Source organism: Physeter macrocephalus, chromosome 3 (genome assembly GCF_002837175.3).
Source record: "Physeter macrocephalus isolate SW-GA chromosome 3, ASM283717v5, whole genome shotgun sequence".
NCBI lineage: Eukaryota > Metazoa > Chordata > Mammalia > Artiodactyla > Physeteridae > Physeter > Physeter macrocephalus.
In genome coordinates this window covers 14,836,823-14,863,886 of record NC_041216.1, presented here as the reverse complement: position 1 = coordinate 14,863,886, position 27,064 = coordinate 14,836,823, and the positions used below count along the sequence as shown (strand labels likewise).

Sequence of the window (27,064 nt, the reverse complement as noted above, 5' to 3'; positions counted from 1 at the left end):
ATTTTAAGGTATATGAACCTCTGTAAACAGGTTCCTGGCTTCCCCTTGCCTTTAGAAGAGAAAGCTTCCCTAGGGAGCTTCTTATCCTCTTTCTTTACAGAGAGATTTTGGCCTAACCTTTCAAAGCTGGTCCTGTCTTATAACTTGCAAGCTTGCCCCCCAGAGGCTTATTTTTAAGCCTCTTAGGTACCACACCTGCAACGTGGGAGACTGCCACCTAGTGGATGTCTTGAGTAGAACACAAGTCAAATTAGACGTGTTCAGATCAGACCCATGGCAATGACAGCAGAGTTGCGTTTTCAAAAATAAAATTGGTAATGTTTTAATTACCAGCAGAGCCAGCTTTGTAAACAGTCATTTATTTGGATTCATAGTTTTACAAAGGGAGTTCTCTCCCACCTTGTAGTAGAAGAATGATATAGTCCCATTTAGATTGTTATATAGGTCAGCCTTTTTTAGGGAGATGTTTAAACATAGAGTATATAACTTTAAAATGCTGTAAAGTTACCACAAAAATAAAATAACAAAACTACCTAATCATTCTACCTCTCTCTCTATCCTCCCTGCCCCTGTACACCTGGGTGTGGGAGATTTGCCTTATCACTCAAAAAAGTGTCAAGAATAATGGTCATAGCTTAGGTCGCATGGGTAAGATTACAGCCAGAGATTAAAAGACCACACATCCATAAGAAGCAGTAGCCCAGTCAGGCATCTGAAAGGGCAAAGAGGTGGCTCTGTGCAGGCTGACTAGCAGGCTCTTCAGTGGAGAGATGAGCACCTGCCTTGCCTCCTCAGTGTTCACCATAGACTCATGCAGGGAATATACCAGCCACCTCCTCAGGGAGGGGCATGATGCCAAGCATAGTGTCTCAACAAGTGGAGACTCATGCAGGGAATATACCAGCCACCTCCTCCTCAGGGAGGGGCATGATGCTAATCATACTGTCTCAACAAGCGGCACCACCTGCTTTATTTACACAAAGAAAATGCTCAATAATAACAGCATCATCCCATGCCTCCCTCCCACCCAAGATCATTCTCCTGAATGACCTTTCTAAAACAAAGATCTTACATTCCCCTACTCCAATATACTCACCCCCTGAAGATACTTTCTTATATGTCATTTCAAGGTACTTTCAGAACCAAACCCTCACAAAGACATTTAGACCTGGTGCCTGATGACTTGATTACCTTCAGAGTCCTGGGTAAAGAGCAAATGAGTCTGCAGATTTAACTGAGTGGTCCTATCCTGGCACTGAGCCCAAGGGCTGTTAGGAAGCTGTCCTAAGCCCTGATTTCGGTCATTGGTTACATCTCGGAAAGGAGCTCTAGAGTTGTGGGCAATGACCCTCTGGCCCTGAGAATCCTCGGTGAAAAGCTGACTCCAGGAGTCCTTGTCATTCTTTTCACTGTCCCAGGAAAACACAGGAATAGGACAAGGGCTTTGTTTCACTGCTTCTTTGTTTACTCCACTCCAGGAATCCTCGTATGTTTGAAGGAGGATGGGGACCTGCCTGTTTCTTTTGGCAGACACCTTTTCCAAGGTAGTCTTATCCAAGAGCTGATGGCCCTTGTGCCCAGGTGTTTTACTGTGTCTCTCCACATTCTGATAGATCTTTTTCTTAGATCCGTGAGGCCATTCCCTTTTCCAGGAAGAATGCTCTTCCTCCTTTTGGTCCAGCAAGCAAGAACCCTCCAGGTCTTGGGTGAAGGAACAGGCCAGTGAGGCTTTACTCTCTCCAGCACAGACAAAGGTATCAGGCTGGAACAAAGACAGGACAGTCACGCATGGGCTTCCTGTTCCATGGTGGTAAGAAGCCTGGAAGGACTGAGGAGAAAGTCTAGCTTCCTGAATGTCTGCAGGGGTTGAAGTGGCTAAAGGGGGTGCCATGCAATCATCCCCCAAGCCCTGGATCAGATGGTCTAGCTGGGTTGCATCTTCCTTAGACTCTTTGTTGGTCTGACTTTCTATATGAGATGAAACACTCCTGTGGTCACCACCATTTGTCTTTCCTAGTAAAACAAGACGAACAAATATTATTCTGCAGGAAAACTCCACCTGAGTAGGATTTAAGTGGCTTTTTCTGAAATCATTATCAGCTATCATAACTACTAGTGCAGGGGTCTTAGGACTCTTCACAGATCTTTGTAGCTGATCTTCCTGCTTTCAATCTCTTTTCTTTCCTGAATGATCTAAAACACAGCTCTTATATTTCCCTACTCAAATATATGGATGCTTCCCATGACCTACCTAATAAAGTCAAACATGTTATACAGTCAGACCACAGCCTACTTTTCCAGTTGAGTGGGGTTTGTTTAACAGAGGCCACATCAGTTTTGCTTTTTTTTTTTTTTTTTTTTTTGTGGTACGCAGGCCTCTCACTGTTGTGGCCTCTCCCGTTGCGGAGCACAGGCTCCGGACGCACAGGCTCAGTGGCCATGGCTCACGGGCCCAGCCGCTCCGCGGCATGTGGGATCTTCTCGGACCGGGGCACGAACCCGTGTCCCCTGCATCGGCAGGCGGATTATCAACCACTGCACCACCAGGGAAGCCCTGTTTTTTATTTAATGTAGTTTCTGCTAAATAGTGATCCTGGCCAAATATCACCCCTGGATATTATCCTTTGAGAAACATGTTCAATATACACCATTTTTGTAAAGTCTCAAAGATCACATTGACCAGCCAACGCTGAGAGACCTTCTGGTGACAGTGAGAAAGAATGTGGGTCTCCTGCTCCCCAAATATTTCATGGGAAAGGGAGTAAAGACACAATTAGATGCTAAGTCCATCAGTAGAAAGGACAATTTAAAAAACTATTAGTGTCCAGCCTGTCCACTTTATCAGGTGTGGAATGGATCCTGTCTGCCTTAAAGATAGATGACATGGAATTCCTACTCCCCCCACCAAATTATGCCAAGATCTAATTACAAACAAGGCTGAATGACTGATTTCTTCTTTCCTTCTCCAAGAAATATACTACAGAAATTGTTTTGTAAAAGCGTTCTCAACTGGCCTAAGACTTCAATACGTACTATGTAGAAAATATCAGAATTTTGAAATGGAAAGTGGTTTTGAGAAAAATCTGCCCTTGTTACTTAAAGCAAAAGAGTTTAATTTTTTGTTTGTGGTAGGGTGAAGGCATTTTGAAGGTTTATGCAAAGCAATCCTGGGAACAGCACCAAGAGTTAGAGCTCTCTTCCCAGCACCCTTCAACTGGCAAGAACCCTGCTCTGTAAGCCCCGGCCTGGACTGAGGCAGCTGGTCCCCTGAAGAGGAACATGCAAACAAAGAATTGCCAAAGGATGATGAAACACAAGCCAACTTTATGCCAAGCTTTCTAAGAAAAAAGCGCTTTTGAACTTTGATTAATTTGAGAAGCTTCATATAGACATATCAATTATCAATTAATCTTATACAGACTGCTAATTGTGGCCAATCCAAGACATATATCTTACTAATGGCACATCAGCTCCCCTCTGCACCCCCAACTCCCAAGTATACCTTTCCTCACTGCTCTGTCAGGGAATACCAATATTTTTCTGGTTCTGTTTAGACTGCCATAAACAGAACCAGAAAAGTATGTCTGTAAAAGTATGTATATATTGCTTTCCAAAAGATTTTCTAATAGGTCAGCTAAGTTCAACACAATGCACTAATGGCACCACTTCTCATAGATATTCCAGCATGGAAAAATGAATGCACTCCCTTTTGGTCCCTGGTTGCTTCCAGTCCAGTCACCATACCTGGCTGCAGGGTGAAGAAGGAAGCAATGCTGGTCTGCCGAGTGCCTGCAGGTGGACGACTTCTTTGAGTAAAAGAAATGTTAGCCTTTCTCTCTCCAGGAAAGAGTGTTAGCATTTTGGTACTTGACTTGATTAAATGTGTCTGAGAAGGGGGAGAAAAAGAATAAGAGAAACCTATTAATATCAAAACAGCTGCCAGACAGGATTCAGTAAACACCAGTTACCCTCTTGCAAACACACTAGACCTCTTGGACACACACTAGACCTCTTGGACTCGACTCATATCCTCTACTCTAGTCTTTGCTGTACATCGCCTTCCACCATTTTCTGCCAACTGATGGTGTTTGTTCTTCCTCAAGAATCACATATTCCAACCATAGCCCATTCTTTCTGCTTCCCCATGGAAATCAGGCAGGCTGACTAAACAAACAGGAAGGGATTCCACAGGTGATATTCTCTCCTTTATATTTAAAGATAATTAATGAAACTAGGGACCTCTCTAGCAGTCCAGTAGTTAAGACTCTGTGCGCCCAATGCAGGGAGCCCGGGTTCGATCCCTGGTCAGGGAACTAGATCCTGCATGCCGCAACTAGAAAAGAAGATCCCACGTGCCTCAACTGAAGATTGTGCACACGGCAATGAAGATCCCGCGTGCAGCTAAGACCCGGTGCAGCCACATACATAAATAAATAACTTTTAAAAAATAATAGATAATTAATGATTCTACATCAGTAGCAGTTGATACATTTTTAATAGTTTTCAAATAGCCACACAGTGGTTAACAGCATGGCTCCTAAGTCACACAGCTTCTGTTCAAACCAGTACCAATTCTGCCACTGCCAATTACTAGCTGCATGACCCTCTAGCTGCATGACCCTCTAGAAGTTGTCTTATCTCTGTTTCATTCTCATGTGTGAAATGGGGACAATAATAGTACCAAGCCCATAGGGCAGTTACCAGGATTTGGTGAGTTAATTCACATAAAAGGCTTACAAAGTTCTGGCACATATACAGCATTTAATAATAGTTGGCTATTATTCAGAGGAGGAGCAATGAAACAGCAACAGTCTTAACTACATTTTCATCTCCCTGCCCTTTATACTTTGAGTATGAACTGGAAGATGGGCCAGAGAGGTTTGGGATGTGTCAACTTTTATACCTCAAACTTATTTAACGTAATTTGATTTTGTTTCCATTTGCTTGTTACGGAATGCTTGAGAAGTAGGGAGAATAGGATTATATTCAATTCAATTTGGCTGTGAAAGCCACAGAAGAAATGAGATTTGCCAATATCCATGTACCAAGTTGGAAGTAGGCCTGAAACTTGAACCCAAATTATTAATTCTAGCCCAAAGTTGACTTCATTTCATTTTTACATTTGGAAACTAAAATGTACTTTAAGTGGTTAAAAGATGGAAGAAATTCTGGACGTAAAATTCATACTTTGACTTGTAGTACTGGTATGGAACATTCTCTTCCACCATACAAAACTAGAAAACTGGATAAGATACATGAAACAACTGATTTTAGACAGTGGATAACAGGCAGTGCAGAACTGTGATCCCCAAGAGCAGGAAAACAAATGAGGTGAACCCTGGGACACCCTAGCTTTCTGCTTGGAAGCGCTTGTCAGAATGCAATGTATAGAGAGAGTACTCAGGCAAAGCATTGCAGTCTTGATAAATTGGGTAGACTGAGATTGGAATTTGGGCAAGATGAGGTGGCTGGGATTTACAGTGCAGAGAAATACATCCAGAAATCTACATAGAGATCCCTTCAGTCCATTACTGAATACTAACCTACAAGTGTGTTAGGCGGAACCCCGTGAGGCCAGACAAAGAAATGCCAGGAACTGCAAGATGAACAATTCCCAGAGCTCACACAGGGCTGGGAGAGTCCCCACTAGCCAAAGTGGAAAGACCTTTTTAATACCAGTGGCACTCAGCAGAATTAGCAGAAGGATCACCCCTTAGCAGGAGAGCTAAACTAGCTGCAGAGCAAAAACTTCCAAACCTGTCCTAACAAAGCTTAAAAGCAAGCTTGGGGCTTCCTTGGTGGTGCAGTGGTTAAGAATCTGCCTGCCAATGCAGGGGACACGGGTTCGAGCCCTGGTCCGGGAGGATCCCACATGCCGCGGAGCAACTAAGCCCGTGCGCCACAGCTACTGAGCCTGCGCTCTAGAGCCCGCGTGCCACAACTACTGAGCCCACGTGCCACAGCTACTGAAGCCCACGTGCCTAGAGCCTGTGCTCCGCAACAAGAGAAGCCACCACAATGAGAAGCCCGTGCACCGCAACGGAGAGTGGCCCGCGCTTGCACAACTAGAGAAAGCCCGCGCCCAGCAACGTAGACCCAACACAGTCAAAAATAAATTAATTAATTAAACAAATTTTTTTTTTTAAAAAAGCAAGCTTGATTAGCAAGTAACTACCTGCCAAAACAAATTTCAGCATTCTGGGGCTTCCCTGGTGGCGCGGTGGTTGAGAGTCCGCCTGCCGATGCAGGGGACACGGGTTCGTGCCCCGGTCTGGGAGGATCCCACATGCCACGGAGCGGCTAGGCCCATGAGCCATGGCCGCTGAGCCTGCGCGTCCGGAGGCTGTGCTCCGCAACGGGAGAGGCCACAACAGTGAGAGGCCCGCGTACCACAAAAAAAAAAAAAAAAAAAATTTCAGCATTCTTTAAAGACAGTAAAATCCAGATACCCAGCAATGTAGCACACAACAAAAAATTGCTAGATATGTGAAACAGCAGGAAAACAATCCATAATGGGGGGTGGGGGGTGGCATGGGGGATCGGTTAAATGGAAACAGAGTCAGAAATATCAGGGATGACAGAATTAGCAGACAAACTTTACAATAAATATGCTCAAGGATTTAAAGGAAAACATGAAAATACTGAGAAAAAGAACATACAAAAAATTCACTAGATGGGCTTAACAACAGATTAGAGACTACAGGAAAAAAATAACAGTGGACCTGAAGTCACAGCAATACAGCCTATCCAAAATGAAGCAGAGAGAGAAACAAACTGAAATTAAAATTCTTAATGGTCTGTGGGGTATCAAGCATACATATAATGAGAATTCCAAAAAACAAAGTGAAAGTGGGCAGAAAATATACTTAAAGATAATGGCCCAAATTTTTCCAAATTTGATGAAAACTACAAACAACTGTGATTGTCTTTGAAAAAGACAATCATGGACCTGAAGTCACAGCAATACAGCCTATCCAAAATGAAGCAGAGAGAGAAACAAACTGAAAATAAAATTCTTAATGGTCTGTGGGGTATCAAGCATACATATAATGAGAATTCCAAAAAACAAGGTGAAAGTGGGCAGAAAATATACTTAAAGATAATGGCCCAAATTTTTCCAAATTTGATGAAAACTACAAACAACTGTGATTGTCTTTTTCAAAGACAATCAAAGACCAATTCAAAGGCAATTCAAAGACCAATACAAGATCTCCCATTTCACATGCTTTTCTTATAATTTGACCTTGCTACTCTTCCCATCAAGTGGTGAGAGTCATATTCCCTTACCTTGAACTGGTGAAGAACTTTGTGACTGCCTGACCAATAAAGTATAGAAGCAACACTACATGATTTCCAAGACTGGGTCATAAAAATGCCATGCACTTCTCTGCCTTGCTTTCTTGAGATGCTCACTCTTGGAACCAGGCCCCCATGCTATGAGGAAACCCAAGCAGGCACATGGCTCTCTAAACTGTATGGGAGAACCATCCTAGATATATGAAATAATGTGAGTTAGTATGCCAACAAGTATCTGAGCACCTACAGGCTAGGTACTAGGAAACAGTGATGAACAAAACAAGTGTTTCTGCCCTGATAAAGCTTACAGCTTAAGGGGGAAAACAGACAAACTAGTAATAGTTATTTAAATTACTATATGTATGCTAAATCCTATAACGACAACTTATAGAAAACTACAGATTATCAGAAAACAGTTAAGACCTCAATTAGCAAAACGTCTGGGAATAAGCTTTTTACCAAATTGGCCATATGTAGCAGGATTAGACTCCATCCTTGGGTCAGAACCATGTCAGGAGTAATACTGCCCCAGATATAGACCTCACAGAAAATCCATGGCTTCAAGTATTTACATTTATCTCAGTAGAATGTTAAGACTGAGTGAGAGGAGGTAATCTGGAACTGAGGAGGGCCCAGGTACAAAGTCCTTCAGCTGATTAACCCTACCTCAAAATAAAGGCAGCCCCTGTATGTACATTACATAGTATAAGAAAGCCTATCTAATAAGCATCGGGTTCCTACAGGACCAAACCCCATGGTAAGCCACAGCCTACATATTGACAATTTTTACCCTACAAGAATGCCCTGAAGAGCCTAACTTCAAGAGACACATTCCCTCCAAAACTAAAGAATCTCTAATCCTTTGGTATATCACATTCATGGCCCAATCGTTTTCCTCTTTCATAGTGATAGAAGGAAAAACTGACTTCCTACAACTATAGAGCTCCTGCTACTCTTGCTATATTACAAGGATCCCCTATGACGTGTTCCTACAGAGAATGATGCTTTGGTGGCGGGTGAGGGGGGCAAGGACTACCCCAAAAGTGATCCTTTCTTATACTCACAACTCTAGTAGCAAAGCAAATCTGGGATCATATACATCACCTCTCTTACTATTAGAAAATGTTTTCATGCCCCCATAGCATTTAAATTCTGTTTAGCCCTCATTCTATCCTTATCTCTTCTGATAATTTATCTGCAAGTTTGTCTTAAGGCTCTACCTTTAAACCAATTCCTTTTTTTTGATTCATATGGTCTTCAAGCCTGGTATATAATTTGATCGAACTTCCTTTTTTTCATAGTGGTTACTCTGGTCTTGAATCTGTGTATGAAGTATCACTTTCCATATAAAGTGACAGCTTTGAAATACATGAATGTGTGTATTTCATTCTTTTTGCCATGCTACCTCTTCCTTTATGCTTCCCAGGGCCCATACTCATCTTTTCCCACTTCCAGAATCACAGAAAGCAACATCATCAAGTTCCCCCCTTCCTCTTTAGTCTCTCACAGCACTAATTTGATGACATTCTGAATGAAAACCTTTTCCCATTAGTCACTATCATGCCTCATTCAAGTCAGGCTGAAAGGATGATGCTACCTAATAAGAATGCCCTAAGGAGGATTGTTTAAGGAGTCTGACCAAGAAAAGCTGGCTGAATTCTCATCATCACCAACAATAAAAATCACCTCTGTTGAATTAGTAACAAAGTATTAATTCAGAACTTGCTTCAAACTTTCCAAACCCTCAAAACAAACAATACACTACCCTAGTTCAGAATTTCATAAACTCTGCATAGCCCTAGACTATTAGAATAACGGTCTCTTGACTGGTCAGGCCCCCATTTACTACCTGTTTCAATCAGTCCCATACCCAACATCTAGATAAATCTTAAAGCACAACTGTGATCATACCATCTTGTTCTGGCAAGAACCTATAGCATAAAATGTAGACTCTTAGACTGCACACACTGATACGATTTCAGCTTCCTTTTTCTCCATTACCAAAAACCCTTTATGCACACTCTAACATAATACTCAACTAGATACCAGTCCCTATTATGGACTTCACCTTCCTCACTTCTGTGCCTCACATAGAAGGGCCTTTTCACACCCAACTCTGAAATGTTACCTATTCTTCAACTTAAGAGCCAAGCATTCCTGATTCTCACAGCTAGATGTGAACTCTTCCTCTTCTGAACTTGACATTTATCACTTGGTATTTCAAGACTTACACTACAAAATCCTGGGATCAACATTTGATTCACATACTTTTTTCCTATCCTCCACACAACCAGCTTAATACACATACTAGGTACTCAATTCAACATATTTTAGGAAGAAAGTGGACATACAGGAAGGATACATTCCAGTTTCTGTTTATTATATACCTACTCATTACATTTTCAACATCAACAAAGCTGTCAGAAAAAAACTAAAGCATTTCTAATACTGTGATCAAGGTTAAGATGAGCTCCTGTCACTGTAGTTGATGGCACACATATAGACCAAAAAACAATGCAGAAGGCTACAAGTAAGAAAAGAGTTTTTTTGCGGGGGATCTTAAAAATTGCAATTTGGGAGACATAGATTCTGGTAAAACCTAAAGAGTGTTCCAGAGAACAGAAAGAGGGGCTTATAAAGACAAAAAGCCATGAGGTTGTTCAAAGTTGCCTGGCGAGAATTGTGGTTGACTCTGACGTGAGTCAGGAAATATTTGTCCTTAAGGAATCACAAATTATTTTAGGGTAAGGGTCCGCTAAGTATCTTGAGTTTCTGGCAGATGTTCTGGATGTCTTCATTAGGACAATAAGTGGTCAAAAGGTCAGATTCCATCCAGGCTGAGATGTGCATAAGTTCACACTTCCTTAACGGCCTCCCAGCTCCATTTTAGAGAGCTCTCTTAGCAAGACCAACTCCATTTTGATTTTCCTTTCACACACATAAGGTCTAGAACACAGCAGGGTACACCCATTGAAAACTGTGAAGATTTTCCTCCCAAAGTAATCTAACAATAGAAAATTATTGCAAGAATCTTCTCTAGAACGACCGGGCACTGGTTTTTCATCTTAACCTAATGAAAATTCAGCAATGATAAGAGAAAAGCAATTTCTTCGAAGTATCACAACTCCTAAACTAGAAACCTGATATGTCTACACCCATGAGCAACACTAAGTCTCATACAAAGGTGCTTCTCGCTAATGAGATTTTTCTCACTTAAAGGATGTCATGCATGTCAGAGTTCATTGTAGTACAATGTTTAGTACATTTATCATCAGTTTTGCCCTAATAAAGACTATTTATTGAAGATCTGTTTAAACATCCTGCTTTAACTACTTCCAAAATAGGAAAGGCCACATGTGACCCTCTCAATAGTAGAGATGACAGTCCCATGAAAGAAAGAAGAGCACTGTGCTCACTTAAATGGGAAAGTAGGTGCCTCAACTGAAACACAATGGAGGGGGAATCCCCACTCTGGGACAACTCTGCGAATCCGCCTAGATGTCAACTTTGTGAATAGAAGCATTGTGTTTGTGTGTGTGTGTGTGTGTGTGTGTGTAACACAAATGATATAGATACAGATATAGATATAGGTAGATATAGATATAGATATACTGAAGGAGAGCAGAATTTGTCACCCCAAAATATGCCTCCTTGGCATAAGGATTATTTTAGGCTGATTATTTTTAAGAAAAAGCAGACATAAGAAAAGCTCTGAGTATAAGTTACCCTTTTGTAAAAGACATTTATATTAATAAGGGAAATCTCCATTTGTAAGGCTGTCTTCCTCTCTGTACCAGGAAGAGGATGATTCTAAATCTCTTGAAATTCTCATCAATGGAGAAGGCAACAACTTACATCTGCATAACAACCTCACCCTTGTTTACTGTGCTTTTCCTGGTAACCTCTCATAACTGACTCTCCACCCCCAACATCTTCTTTTGTCTTTAGCTGAAAATGGTATTCAAGGTGATAGCTTTAGCCATTTCTGAGAGTTAGGTTTTCCTGCGTCTCTCTCATCTATGCAGGAGATATACGTTATTAAACTTTTGTTTGATTTTTCTTTTGTTAATCTGTCTTATATCAATTTAATTATTAGACAAGCCAAAGAACCCAGAGGGGAACAAGGGAAATTTTTTCCGCCTCTATAATACACATACACACACACACATACACACAAATCAGCCTATACTGTTTCTCCCAATTTCCAATCACTATTTCAAGTTATATTTTTAACTTTTTTCTCTATTATCATCCTCTACTTACTCAGGTACCGATTTCTGGCTCCTAAATGTAAACAGAACCGAAGGGAAGATGCAAAGGTCCTTTAAAAGGTGAGAGACACTGAGGGCTGCAGATAACTGGACCAAAGTCACAGCTTAAAAAACATATTTAAGGGCTTCCCTGGTGGTGCAGTGGTTGAGAGTCCGCCTGCCGATGCAGGGGACACGGGTTCGTGCCCCAGTCCGGGAAGATCCCACATGCCGCGGAGTGGCTGGGCCCGTGGGCCATGGCCGCTGAGCCTGCGGGTCCGGAGCCTGTGCTCCCCAACGGGAGAGGCCACAACAGTGAGCGGCCCGCGTACTGCAAAACAAACAAACAAACAAACAAACATATTTAAGGGCTTCCCTGGTGGTGCAGTGTTTAAGAATCCGCCTGCCAACACAGGGGACACAGGTTCAAGCCCTGGTCCAGGAAGATCCCACGTGCCGCGGAGCAACTAAGCCCATGCGCCATAACTACTGAAGCCCACGCGCCTAGAGCCCATGCTCTGCAACAAGAGAAGCCAATGCAATTAGAAGCCCGCGCACCGCAACGAAGAGTAGCCCCCACTCGCCACAACTAGAGAAAGCCCGCATGCAGCAACAACGATCCAACACAGCCAAAGATAAATAAAAATAAATAAATTTAATTTTTAAGAAAAACATATTGAAGCAATACCCCTCTCCCCTCACCAAAGCCCACATTTAGGTCCTTCTTGAGCATAGCTATATTTTAGATATATACTTAAGAAACCAAGGGTAGTCATCAGTTAGCTCTCTTAAACTATAACTTGATTAATAAATAATATCATGTAACCTGCCTTTACTGACCAAGCTTGCTTTAACTTTTCTTGCAAACTGCATACCCTCCAAGCTTCAAGTAGCTTAGACAACATATCACAAGACTCCTTTAACCACTCCCTATAGATAACACCTCTGACTTATGGGTCACTATACTAATGGTTGCTTAAGTTGTATTTCAGAAGCATGGAGCTAGTCTTGCTCAATTCAAACCAGTTGAGACCACCAACCATTCAACTAGGCCTGCTCAAGTGTCAGATAGATGACTTTTTGATGTCAGAGGGCCAAAAATTCCACCCTCAGATCATGCTAACACTGCCATTTTCTGAACATGAGTACCATGATAGAAGCATGTAACTCAGATATGCCTGCACAGAACACCCATTACTCCACCTTTTTCTTGCCTCCAATCATCTTTCCCTGAGACAGGAGGGAATGGAGCAGGGCACAACCTTTAAAAGAATGGCATAGATGTTGAGGATATGTCAAAAACTGGTTAGAACCTACTAGGCCCAGGATGGTGGAAGATTTGACTTCCAGTAGACCTTGAGCCTCATTATATGCTCACTGTAATACATAAGCATGCTAAATGACACACCCACAGGCGCCATGACAGTTCTGAGGCTGACCATAATAGGCCAGAAGTGGGTGGTGGCCCAATTCCTGGAAATCCCTGCCCCTTCCCCAGAATAGTTGGAATAATCCTCCCACTTATTAGCCTATGAAATTACCCAGCCCATAAAAACTAACCAGCCCCACACCTTGGGGCCGCTTCTTGCCTTCTGAGAATGACCGCATTCTGCCTATGCAATGTGTATCTCTCTAAATAAAATGCTTTCACATTACTACGGGTCGCTCTTGAATTCTTTCCTTCGTGAAGCCAAGGACCCTCACTTGGTGGCCTATCCCAGGAACTCATCCAAGACCTGGGACATGACCACCCTCTCACACCCCATTCTCCTGCAACATCCCCAACACCTCAGACTACCCTGCCTCTTTATCTCATAAATATCCCAAGCCCCTCGCCTTCAGGGAGGCAGATATGAGATTTGTTCTCTCATCTCCTTGCTTGGCTGCCTTGTAAATAAACCCTTTCTCTACTGAGAACCTCAGCATCTCAATATTCGGCTTGCTGCACATCAGGCAAACAAACCTGGTTCAATAACACTCACTTTAAGAGATCAATAATCCAACAAAACAAAACAAAACAAAAAACTTCAACTTCTACTATCCTGGATTGGGCCCATGTTATTTCTTGCCTTAACTTGTGCAATATATTCCTCCAGCCTACCTTTCACTGTACCACTTACTTTCCTATAACCACTGTTGGGTTTATCTTCTTAGAGACACCTCCCATTATGTCAAACACCTTCCATTATGTCAAACACCTTCCATGAATTTCCAACAACATGCCAAGAGTTTACCCTCCTAATCTCACCTTCAACTCCTGTACGTATACCCTACACATTAGCCAAACTGAATTACTCCCATGTAGGAAAGTATATTACCCAAAGAGAAGTCTGGCCTTTGCCCTCAGCTAATAGGAAGCAATCTCTAATGTCCTGACAGGAGTGTCTTTGTTTACCCTGAGGCCTTGGGCCACACCACATAGTCTGTACTAACAATGTGATCTATGGCAAGAGCTCTGGGCCAAACAGTATCAGCTTGACCTGAACAGGGAATAGAAACTAAGGTCAGCCGTACAAGTATCAACCATATCTACAAGACTAAGCCCCTGGATTAGTCTGGCTATACTCTGTGTGTACTGGCTATACTCTGTGTGTACTGGCTATACTCTGGCTATACTCTGTGTGTACTGGCTATACTCTGTGTGTACTGTCACTGGTAGAGGACACTGGGAGTAATGAGTGCTGTCCAATATGCCACTGGAAGGACACTGGAAATGTCATGCTTGCAATCCTCCTAGACTCTGTCCTATGTGCTTGAAACTAACCTAGAATCTGCCCCTTTAATCTTTTTTTTTTTTTAATTTATTATTTTTGGCTGTGTTGGGTCTTCGTTGCTGCGTGCGGGCTTTCTCTAGTTGCAGCGAGCGTGGGCTTCTCATTGCGGTGGCTTCTCATTGCGGTGGCTTCTCTTCTTGCGGAGCATGGGTCTGGGCGCGCGGGCTTCAGTAGTTGTGGCTTGCGGGCTCTAGGGCGCAGGCTCAGTAACTGTGGCGCACGGGCTTAAGTGCTCCGCGGCATGTGGGATCTTCCCGGACCAGGGCTAGAACCCATGTCCCCTGCATTGGCAGGCGGATTCTTAACCAGTGCACCACCAGGGAAGCCCTGCCCCTTTAATCTTTAATCTGTATCTCTTTGCTGTAATAAACTGTAACCATGAAGAGACTCCACTCTCAAAGGGTGCACACACTGGGACTCAGGGCAGAAGCAGTAATTTGAAAGAAGCCTGGGTCAGACGTACCTGCTGATGTTGGAAGGTCTCCTGGAGAGGCAGGAGGCAACTAGAGATCACCCTGGGGACACAGACACTGGGGCTGGCAAGCCTATTTTAGAATCCCCCCTCTAGCTTATTATTAGCTTCAGCACCCAGCCCCACCCCTGCCCACCAGCCCATAGGCACCAGTACTGGGATGCCTCAGGCCAAGTAACTAACTGGGTGGGGACACAGCCCCACCCACCAGCAGACAGGCTACCTTAAGACCCCCTGCTAAGCCTACAATCACCCCTGAACACGGCCCTCCCCACCAAAGGGGCCAGGACCCAGCCCCAAACACCAGTACACAGGCACTTGACCCAGGACCCCTAGGGTTCTGCAGCCAGAGAAGCTGGGACCCAACTCCACCCATCAGTGGGCAGACACCAGCCCCCAAACCCACTGGGCTCCAGCCCCCTCACCAGCAAACCTGTTCTAGCCTCCAGACCAGCCTTACCCACCAGCAGGAGGACACGAGCCCCAAGACAACCACAGCCCTGCTGCCTGCTATGACAGGACCCAACTCATCCACCAGCAGGCCAGCATCAGGCCTGGGACCCTGGGCCCTGCAGCCAGATATCAGAACCTTGTTCTGTCTGCCAGTGGGCAGACAAAAGCCCCAGGATCTGGCTTCACCAACAGGGCACTGTAATAGGGAAGAACAAATCTGACTCCATATTAGATCTGTTTCTTTTACTTTAACCTTCTATTCTACTGCTTTTGCTACAAGAATGTTGCCTATAGCCCGAAATATACAGGATAGCCCATTCTCAAGGCTCTGACCTTTAAAGATATAACACTTTTCCATTTACATAGAGAAAAAATGTTGCAGAACAGAAAATAACCTTTGTCTCAGTTGGAAGTTTATGGGAACATCGTGACCTGACCTACATGGACAGCTGCAAGAACAAAGGATTCCAGCATCAAGAAGTTTGCACCAACCAACCACAACCCCCTCCCCCTTTAGTATAAAAAAAGCCTGAATTCTAACTTGGGTAAAATGGTTCTTTGGGACACTAGTCCACCGTCTTCTCAGTTTGCTGGCTTTCCAAATAAAGTCACTATTCCTTGCCCTAACAACTCATCTCTTGATTTATCGAGAGTGGGCCAGCCACACCTACCAGACAGCCCATAGTAGTCAGCCTGCCACAACAGAAGGACCCTCACAGCCCACACAAGGGGCACTCGGACCAAAGGGACTGCTGGGACACACAGAATGTCTCCTACAAAAGGCCACTTCTCCAAGGCAGGGAAACATAACCAACCTACCAGCTACAAAGAAATAAAAACAGCAAGTCAGGTAAAATGAGGCAACAGAGGAACATGTTCCAAATGAAGAAACAAGATAAAATCTCAGAAGAACTAAGTGAAGTGGCGATAGCCAATCTACCCGAAAAAGAGTTTAAGATAATGATCATAAAGATGACCAAAGAACTCAGGAGTAGAATGGATGAACAGCATGGGAAGTTAGAAGTTTTTAACAAACAGAAAATATAAAGAACAGCCAAATAGAGGTGAAGAATACAATAACTGAAATTAAAAATACACTAGAAGGAATCAACAGTAGACTAATATAGAGGAATGGATGAGCAAGCTGGAAGACAGAGCAGTGGAAATCAGTGAAGCTGAACAGAAAAAGAGAATAAAAAGAAATGAGGACAGTTTAACACATTATTGACCAGAGACATATTAATAGGTCTTTGCTACCTAATGTTATTGACCGGAGATGTTTCAATATTCACTTACATAACAAATTGCCAGCCACAGGCATTAGTTTCTGCAAAAATCCCCTGGTCAATAATGAGTTAAGAGACCTCTGGAACAACATCAAGCACACTAATATTCACATTACAGGGGTACCAGAAGGAGAAAAGAGAGAAAGGGGCAGAGAACATATTTGAAGACATAATAGCTGAAAACTTCCCTAACTTGGGAAAGGAAAAGTAAACCTAAATCCAGGAAGCACAGAGAGTCCCAAACAGGATCAAACCAAAGAGGACCATACCAAGACACACTGGAACTAAAATGGCAAAAATTAAAGATAAAGAGAGAATATTAAAAGCAGCAAGGGGAAAGCAACAAATTACATACAAGGGAACTCCCATAGGATATCAGCTGACTTTTCAGCAGAAACTCTACAGGCCAGAAGGGAGTGGCACGATATATTTAAAGTGATAAAAGAGAAAAACCTACAAACAAGAATACTCTACCTGGCAAGGCTCTCATTCAGATCTGATGGCGAGATCAAAAGTTTTAAGGCAAGCAAAAGCTGAGAGTTAAGCACCACCAAACCAGCTTTACAAGAAATGTTTAAGGGACTTCTCTAAGCAAAAAAAAAAAAGGCCATAACTAGAAACATGAAAATTATAAAAGGAAAAAGCTTATTGATAAAGGCAAATATACAGTAAAGGTAGTAAGTCATCCACACACAAAGTTAGTAGTAGGGAAATTAAAAGACAAAAGTAGTAAAATCATCTATATGCACAATAAGCAGTTAAGGGATACACAAAGCAAACAGAAAAAGACTGACAAAATTCAACATCCATTTATGATAAAACTCTCCAGAAAATGTGAATAGAGGAAACATACCTCAACATAATAAAGGCCATATATGATAAGTCCATAACCAACATCATACTCAATGGTGAAAAGCTGAAAGCATTTTCTCTAAGATCACGAACAAGACAAGGATGCCCACTCTAGCCACTTTTATTCAACACAGTACTGGAAGTCCTAGCCACAGCAATCAGATAAGAAAAAGAAATAAAAGGAATCCAAATCAGAAAGGAAGAAGTAAAACTGTCACTGTTTGTAGATATCATGATATTTTACATAGAAAATCCTAAAATCGCTACCAAAAATAAAAATACAAGAGCTCATCAATGAATTTGGGTAAAGTTGTAGGATATAAAATTAATAAACAGAAATCTGTTGCATTTCTATACACTAACAATGAACTATCAGAAAGAGAAATTAAGGAAACACTTACAATCACATCAAAAATAATAAAATATCTAGGACTTCCCTGGTGGCACAGTGGTTAAGAATCCACCTGCCAATGCAGGGGACACAGGTTTGAGTCCTGGTCTGGGAAGATCCCACATGCCGCGGAGCAACTAAGCCCATGCACCACAACTACTGAGCCTGTGCTCTAGAGCCCATGAGCCACAACTACTGAAGCCCATGTGCCTAGAGCCCGTGCTCCTCAACAAGAGAAGCCACAGCAATGAGAAGCCCATGCACGGCAATGAAGAGTAGCCCCTGCTTACCACAACTAGAGAAGCCTGCGTGCAGCAACGAAGACCTAATGCAGCCAAGAATAAATAAATTGATTAATTAAAAAAACAAAAAAGACCACAAATAACAAATGTTGGCAAGGATGTGGAGAAAAGGAAACCCCTGTACACTGCGGGAGGAAATATAAATTGATGCAGCCACAATGGAAAAAAGTATGGAGGCTCCTTAAGAAAACTAAAACTAGAGCTACCATATGATCCAGCAATCCCAATCCTGGGTATATATCTGGAAAAGATGAAAACACTAATTCAGAAACATACATGCACCCAAATGTTCAGAGTAGCATTATTTACAACTGCCAAGATATGGAAGCAACCTAACTGTCCATCAACAGAGGAATGGATAAAGAAGATGTGGGGTGTATATATATATACGCATACACATATACATATACATACAATGGGGTAGTTCCCTGGCGGTCCAGTTGTTATGACTCAGCGCTTTCACTGCCATGGCCCCAGGTTCAATCCCTGGTTGGGGAACTAAGATCCCGCAAGCCACGTGGCACAGCCAAAATACATGCATGCGTGCGCGCGCATGCACACACACACACACACACACACACACACACACACACACAGGAATACTACTCAGCCATAAAAAAGAATGAAATTTTGCCATCTGCAACAGGAATGGACCTGGAGGGTATTACGCTTAGTGAAATAAGTAAGACAGAGAAAGACAAATACTGTTTTCTACCACTTACATGTGGAATCTAAAAAGTAAAACAAACTAGTGAATATAACAACAACAACAACAAAACAGACTCACAGATAAAGAGAACAAACTAGTGGTTACTAGCGGGGAGAGGGAAGGAGGGAGTGGCAAGATAGGGGTAAAGGATTAAGAAATACAAACTACTATGTATAAAATAAGCTACAAGGGTATATTGTACAGTACAGGGAATATAGCAAATATTTTAAAATAACTATAAATAGAGTATAATCTATAAAAATTCTGAATCACTGTTGTACACCTGAAACTAATATAATATTGTAAATCAACTACACCTCAATTAAAAATAACAATTTAAAAAACTGTAACTATAACAGCTTTCAGTGAGTTCTGTGAGTCCTTCTAAGTAAATTATCAAACCTGTCAATGGTTTGGGGGACCCCTGAAGGGGAGCAAAATTTGCCACCCTAAAGTATGTCTGTTTGGCATAAGGATTATTTTAGGCTGATTATTTTTTTTAACTAATTTATTTATTTTTGGCTACGTTGGGTCTTTGTTGCTGTGCATGGGCTTTCTCTAGTTGTGGCAAGCGGGGGCCACTCTTCATTGCAGTGCGCGGGCTCCTCACTGCAGTGGCTTCTCTTGTTGCAAAGCACGGGCCCTAGATGCACAGACTTCATTAGTTGTGGCTCATGGGCTCAGCAGTTGTGGCTCGTGGGCTCTAGAGCACAGGCTCAGCAGTTGTAGCCCACAGGCTTAGTTGCTCCGCAGCATGTGGGATCTTCCTGGACCAGGGCTCGAACCCGTGTCCCCTGCATTGGCAGGTGGATTCTTAACCACTGCGCCACCAGGGAAGGCCTAGGCTGATTATTTTTAAGAAACAGCATACACAGGAGAAGGTCTGAAAACCAAGAAGTTACCCTTTTGTAAAAGGAATTTACATTTATAAGGGAAATCTCCATTTGTAAGGGTGTCCTCCTCTCTGTACCTGGAAGAGAAGGATGACTCTACATCTCTAGAAACTCTTATCAACAGAGAAGGCAAAGGCTTAAATCTGTATAACAACCTTACCCTTGTTTACTGTGCTTTTCCTAATAACCTCCCATAACTGGCCTTTGCCAACCCCCCAACATCTTTTGTCTTTAGTTGGAGATGTTATTTAAAGTGATGGCTTGGGCCATTTATGGTAGTTACTCAGTTTTCCTGGGTATCTCCCAGTATAAAGGAGACATATGTTATTAAACTTGTTTGTTTTTCTCCCATTAATTTGTCTTTTATTACAGGGGTGTCTCAGCCAAGAACCTAGGAGGGCAGATGGAATATTATTTTTCCTCCCCCATGAAACAGAGGGCTAACCTGATTAGGCCTGCCAAACCTAACCTGCCTCTTCTGCTTTTAATCCCTTGCTTTTAGTTCATTTAAAAACCCATATAGCTAACAGTCAGTAGACAAGATAGATAAATAGATAAAAAGATAATAAATTCCCACTAGCTTCCTTACAGATAACACCTCTGAGTATGAATCACTACACTAACAGTTGCTTAAGTTGTTTTTCAGGTACTTGGAGCTAGTTCTTGCCCAGTTCAGACCAGCTGAAACCACTGACCATTCAACGGGGCCTGTGTGAGTGTCCAATGGATGACCTTTTGATGCCAGAGGGCCAACAACTCCACCCTCAGAACATGCCACAATTTTCTGAACATGCATCCTATGAAGAGCCATGAAGCTTGACTACACCTGCACAGACCACTGATTACCTCACTTCTCTTACCTCCAATCACCTTTCCCCACACCTCGAACTACCCTGCCTCTTTATCCCATAAATATCCCTAAACCCTATCTTCGGGGAGGTGGACATGAGATTTGTTCTCCCAGCCTCCTAGCTTGGCTGCCTCCTGAATAAACATTTTCTCTGCTGCAAACCTTGGTGTCTCAGTGTTTGGCTTGCTGTGCACTGGGCAAACGAACATGATTTGGTAACACCTATACCCGCAAACATGGAGTTGGGTGTCAGAAGTGAGGGTGGTCCTGGGGACTCTAACTTTCACCTGCTGTTTCACAAACATCTCTTATATTTCCTGCCACTATGTCACTATTCATAATGTCCCTAGAATACCTACTTCACCTTTACTGCTTTCCAACAATATCTAACCCCTGCTTTAAGGTTTGCCTCAAATGCCACCTTCCACAAAGCCTTTCTATTTTAACAGATTTATTGAGATATAATTCAGTTACCATAAGATTCACCCATTTAAGTATACAGTTAAGTGTTTTTTAGTATATTCACAGTTATGTAAACATCACCACAATCTAATTTCAGAATATTTTTCATTACCCCCAAAAGAAACCCTGTATCCATTAGCAGTCATTCCCCATTCTCATCCTACCCCAGCCCCAAGAAACCACTGACTTACTTTCTGTCTCTTAAGGATTTACCAATTCTGGACCTTTCATATATCATACAATATTGGTCTTTTGTGACTGGCTTCTTTCACTGAGCACATTTTGGAGGTTCATCCATGTTTTAGCATGTATAGGTACTTCATTCCCCTTTTATTGACAAATAATATTCCATTGTATAGATACACCATTTTATCTATCCATTCATCAATTAATGGACAATTGGGTTGTTTCTACTCTTTAGCTATTATGAGAAATGCTGCTGTGAACATTCATGTACAAGTTTCTGTGTGGACATATGTTTTCATGTCCGCTGGGTATATACCTAGGAGTAAAACTGCTGGGTCATATGGTAACTATGTTTAACATTTTGAGGAATTGCCAAACTATTGTCCAAACTGCTTAAACCATTTTATGTGCACCAGCAATTTATGAGAGTTCCAATTTGTCCACATGCTTGTCAACACTTGATATTATCAGTCTTTTTGATTACAGCCAACCTAGCATGTGTGAAGTGGTATCTCATTCTGCTTTTGATTTGCATTTCCCTAATGACTAAAAATGTTGAGTATCTTTTCAAGTCTCTACCTGAATAGATAGAGACTGAACTAGTAATTTTAAAACTTCCTGCAAAACAAAAAAAAAAGCCCACCATTCCATTGACAGATGAATGGATAAAGAAGACATGGTATGTACAACGTATGTATACATACATACATACATACATACATACATACATACATACATACTGCCCACCATTCCATTGACAGATGAATGGATAAAGAAGACATGGTATGTACAATGTATGTATACATACATACATACATACATACATACTGTGGAATACTACTCAGCCATAAAAAAAGAATGAAATTTTGCCATTTGCAGCAACAACTTGGAGGGCATTATGCTAAGTGAAACAAGTCAGACAGAGAAAGACAAATACTGTATGGTATCACTTATATGTGGAATCTAAAAAATACAACAAACTAGTGAATGTAACAAAAAAGAAGCAGACTCAGAGAACTAGTGGTTACCAATGGGGAGGATGGGTAATACAGGGGTAGGGGCTTAAGAGGTACAAACTATTAGATATAAAATAAACTACAGAAGGCGGAGTGAAGATGGAGGTGTGGGAAGACACTGAGTTAGCGTCTCCCCACAACTAGGGTGGCTGCCGGCCACTGGTGGGAAACCCTGACACCCAATGAGACGGGAGGAACCCCCAAGTGAACCAGTAGGACGTGGGGGGACAGATGGAGGAGGAGAAGTGGAGGCCAGACAGGATTGGTGCCCCTGAGGCCGGGGAGATCAGGAGAGGTAGGCAGGAGGGGCCCTCCGGGAGGAGTGACAAAGAAGCGGAGGGCGTTTGCCCTGCCCACTTGGGCCCAGGAGCCCGCTGAGCTCCCCGGCTGGTCCCCTGCCCTCCAAAGCCCTCTCCAGGCCACGTGGATCCTGGGGGCATAGGAAGAAGGCCAGGGGAGAACAGGAGGCAGGCAGGAGGGGCCCTCCAAGACAGGAAGAGCAGGAGGAGCAGGAGAGGAGAGGAGACCGTTTGCCGCACCCACTCGAGCCCAGGAAGCCTGCTGGGCTCCCAGGTGAGGTCCCCTGCCCTCTGAGACCAGGTGTGGGGGGGACGCCTGTGCCCCTTCTGTTCCTTGAGCCTAAGCCCACCCCCCACAGCCCCCGGGGCCTTTTCCAGCCCTGTGGGTCCTAAGCATAGGCCCCGCCCACCACCCAAACCTCACCCTTGCTTAGGCCCCACCCTCCACAGCCAAGGCCTTCTCCCCCGGCTTTCTTTTTTGTTTTTCTTTTTCTCTTTTCCCTCCTTTTTTTTTTTGTGGTGCGAGGCCTCTCACTGTTGTGGCCTCTCCGGTTGCGGAGCACAGGCTCCGAACGCGCAGGCTCAGCGGTCATGGCTCACGGGCCCAGCCGCTCCGCGGCATGTGGGATCCTCCCAGACCGGGGCACGAACCCATGTCCCCTGCATCGGCAGGCGGACTCTCAACCACTGCGCCACCAGGGAAGCCCTCTAATTTTATTTTTAACTTTGTTATTGTTCTCTCTCTTTTTTTAAAAAATTTTTTTGCCACCCCACGCAGTTTGCGGGATCTTGGTTCACGAGCCAGAGGTCAGGTCGAAGCTCCTGCAGTGGGAGCTCCATGTCGGAACCACTGGACTAAGAGAGAACCTCAGACCCCAGGGATTATTCATCAGAGTGAGGTCTCACAGAGGTCCTCATCTCAGCACCAAGACCCAGCTCTACCCGACAGCCTACAAACTCCAGTGTTGGAAGCCTCAGGCCAAACAACCAGTAAGACAGGAACATATTCCCATTCATTAAAAAAAAAGAGAGACAGCAAAAAATTATGTCACAGATGAAGAAGCAAGGTAAAAACCTACAAGACCAAATAAATGAAGAGGAAATAGGCAATCTACCTGAAAAAGAATGCAGAGTAATGATAATAGAGATGATCCAGAATCTCAGAAATAGAAGAAGAGAAAAAGAAAGGGTATGAGAAAATATTTGAAGAGATTATAGTCAAAAACTTCCCTAATGGGAAAGGAAATGGTCACCAAGTCCAGGAATCACAGAGAGTCCCATACAGGATAGACCCGAGGAAAAACACACCAAGACACATATTAATCAAACTAAAAAAATTAAATTCAAAGAAAAAATATTAAAAGCATCAAGGGGAAAAAAATAACATATAAAGGAATCCCCATAAGTTATCAGCTGAATTTTCAGCAGGAACTCTGCAGGCCAGAAGGGAGTGGCAGGATATACTGAAAGTGATGAAAGAGAAAAACCTACAACCAAGATTACTCTACCCAGCAAGGATCTCATTCAAATTCGATGGAGAAGTCAAAAGTTTTTCAGACAAGCAAAAGCTAAGAGAATTCAGCACCACCAAACCAGCTTTACAACAAATGCTAAAGAAACTTCTCTAGGTGGGAAACAGAAGCGAAGAAAAAGACCCACAAAAACCCAAAACAATTAAGAAAACGGTAATAGGAACATACATATCAATAATAACCTTGAATGTAAATGGATTAAATGCCCCAACCAAATGGAAATCAAAAGAAAGCTGGACTAGCAATACTCATATCCAATAAAATAGACTCTAAAATAAAGACTATTACAAGAGACAAAAAAGGACACTACATAATGATCAAAGGATCAATCCAAGAAGAAGATATAACAATTATAAATGCTTATGGACCCAACATAGGAGCACCTCAATACATAAGGCAAATGCTAACAACCACGAAAGGAGAAATCAACAGTAACACAATAATAGTAGGGGATTTTAACATGCCACTTACACCAATGGACAGATCATCCAAACAGAAAATAAATAAGGAAACACAAGCTTTAAATGACACAATGGACCAGATAGATTTAATTGATATTTATAGAACATTCCACCCAAAAGTGGCAGAATACACTTTCTTATCAAGTGCACACGGAACATTCTCCAGGATAGATCACATCTTGGGTCACAAATCAAGCCTCGGTAAATTTAAGAAAATTGAAATCATATCAAGCATCTATTCTGACCACAACGCTATGAGACTGGAAATCAATTACAGAAAAAAAACTATAAAAAACACAAATACATGGAGGCTAAACAATGCGCTACTAAATAACAAAGAGATCACTGAAGAAATCAAAGAAGAAATTAAAAAATACAAAGAAACAAATGACAACGAAAACATGACAACCCAAAACCTATGGGACACAGCAAAAGCAGTTCTAAGAGGAGAAGGAAAGAAATCATAAAAATCAGAGCAGAAATAAATGAAATAGAAACAAAGAAAACAATAGCAAAGATCAATAAAACTAAAAGCTGGTTCCTTGAGAAAATAAACAAAAATGATAAACCCTTAGCCAGACTCATCAAGAAAAAAAGGGAGAGGACGCAAATCAATAAAATTTGAAATGAAAAAGGAGAAATCACGACTGACACTGCAGAAATACAAAGGATTATAAGAGACTATTACAAACAACTATATGCCAATAAAATGGACAACCACGAAGAAACGGACAAATTCTTGGAAAGGTACAATTTTCCAAGACTGCACCAGGAAGTATTAGAAAATATAAGCAGACCTATCACAAGTAATGAAATTGAAACTGTAATTAAAAATCTTCCAACAAACGAAAGTCCAGGACCAGATGGCTTCACAGGAGAATTCTATCAAACATTTAGAGAAGAGCAAACACCGGTCCTTCTCAAACTCTTCCAAAAATTGCAGAGGGAGAAACACTCCCAAAATCATTCTACAAAGCCACCATCACCCTGATACCAAAACCAGAAAAAGATATCACAAAAAAATAAAATTATACACCAATATCACTGATGAACAAAGATGCAAAAATCCTGAACAAAATACTAGCAAAAGAAATCCAACAACACATTAAAAGGATCATTCACCATGATCAAGTGGGATTTATCCCAGGTGTGCGAGGATTCTTCAATATACACAAATCAATCAATGCGATACACCACATTAACAAACTGAGATGCAAAAATCCTGAACAAAATACTAGCAAAAGAAATCCAACAACACATTAAAAGGATCATTCACCATGATCAAGTGGGATTTATCCCAGGTGTGCGAGGATTCTTCAATATACACAAATCAATCAATGTGATGAACCACATTAACAAACTGAATAAAAACCATATGATCCTCTCAATAGATGCAGAAAAAGCTTTAGACAAAATTCAACACCCATTTATGATAAAAACTCTCCAGAAAATGGGCACAGAGGGAACATACCTCAACATAATAAAGGCCGTATACGACAAACCCACAGCTAGCATCATACTCAATGGTGACAAACTGAAAGCATCTCCACTAAGATCAGGAACAAGACAAGGATGTCTACTCTCGCCACTCTTATTCAACATAGTTTTGGAAGTCCTAGCTATGGCAATCAGAGAAGAAAAAGAAATGAAAGGAATACAAATTGGAAAAGAAGATGTAAAACTGTCACTGTTTGCATCACTGTATACACAGAAAATCCTAAATATGCCACCAGAAAACTACTAGAACTAATCAATGAATTTGGTAAGGCTGCAGGATACAAAATTAATGCACAGAAATCTCCAGCATTCCTATACACCAACAACGAAAAATCAGAAAGAGAAATTAAGGAAACAATCCCATTTACCATCGCAACAAAAAGAATAAAATACCTAGGAATAAACCTGCCTCAGGAGGCAAAAGACTTGTACTCAGAAAACTATAAAACAATGATGAAAGAAATCAAAGATGACATAAACAGATGGAGAAATATACCATGTTCTTGGATTGGAAGAATCAATATTGTGAAAATGACTATGGTACCCAAAGCAATCACTACCAATGGCATTCTTCACAGAATTAGAACAAAAAATTTTACAATTCGTATGGAAACATAAAAGACCCCAAGTAGCCAAAACAATCTTGAGAAAGAAAAACAGAGTTGGAGGAATCAGGCTCCCCGACTTCAAACTATACCACAAAGTTACAGTAATCAAGACAGTATGGTACTGGCACAAAAACAGAAATATAGATCAATCGTACAGGATAGAATGCCCAGAGATAAACCCACGCACATATGGTCACCTAATTTATGACAAAGGAGGCAAGAACATACAATGGAGAAAGGACAGCCTCTTCAATAAGTGGTGCTGGGAAAACTGCACAGCTACATGTAAAAGAATGATATTAGAACACCATCTAACACCATACACAAAAGTAAACTCCAAATGGATTAAAGACCTAAATGTAAGGCCAGACACTCTAAAATTCTTAGAGGAAAACATAGGAAAAACACTCTTTGACATAAACCACAGCAAGATCTTTTTTGACCCACCTCCTAGAGTAATGGAAATAAAAACAAA

The 27,064-nt window shown here is 42.0% G+C and overlaps 1 protein-coding gene across 2 annotated transcripts in view; it reads right to left on the bottom strand.

Moving 5' to 3' along the window:
* AUNIP (aurora kinase A and ninein interacting protein) overlaps positions 1-27,064 on the bottom strand; it is a 33,881-nt gene that overhangs the window by 914 nt on the left and 5,903 nt on the right. The window contains exons 2-3 of one of the 2 annotated variants that reach the window (XM_024125233.1): positions 3,745-3,886; positions 1,192-2,013 (exon numbers count right to left, since the gene is read on the bottom strand). In XM_024125233.1, coding sequence (XP_023981001.1) covers positions 1,192-2,013; positions 3,745-3,886 — 964 coding nt within the window. Of the gene's footprint in view, positions 1-943; positions 2,014-3,744; positions 3,887-27,064 lie in introns of those variants that run through there. The other variant, XM_024125232.1, reaches the window with a different exon arrangement.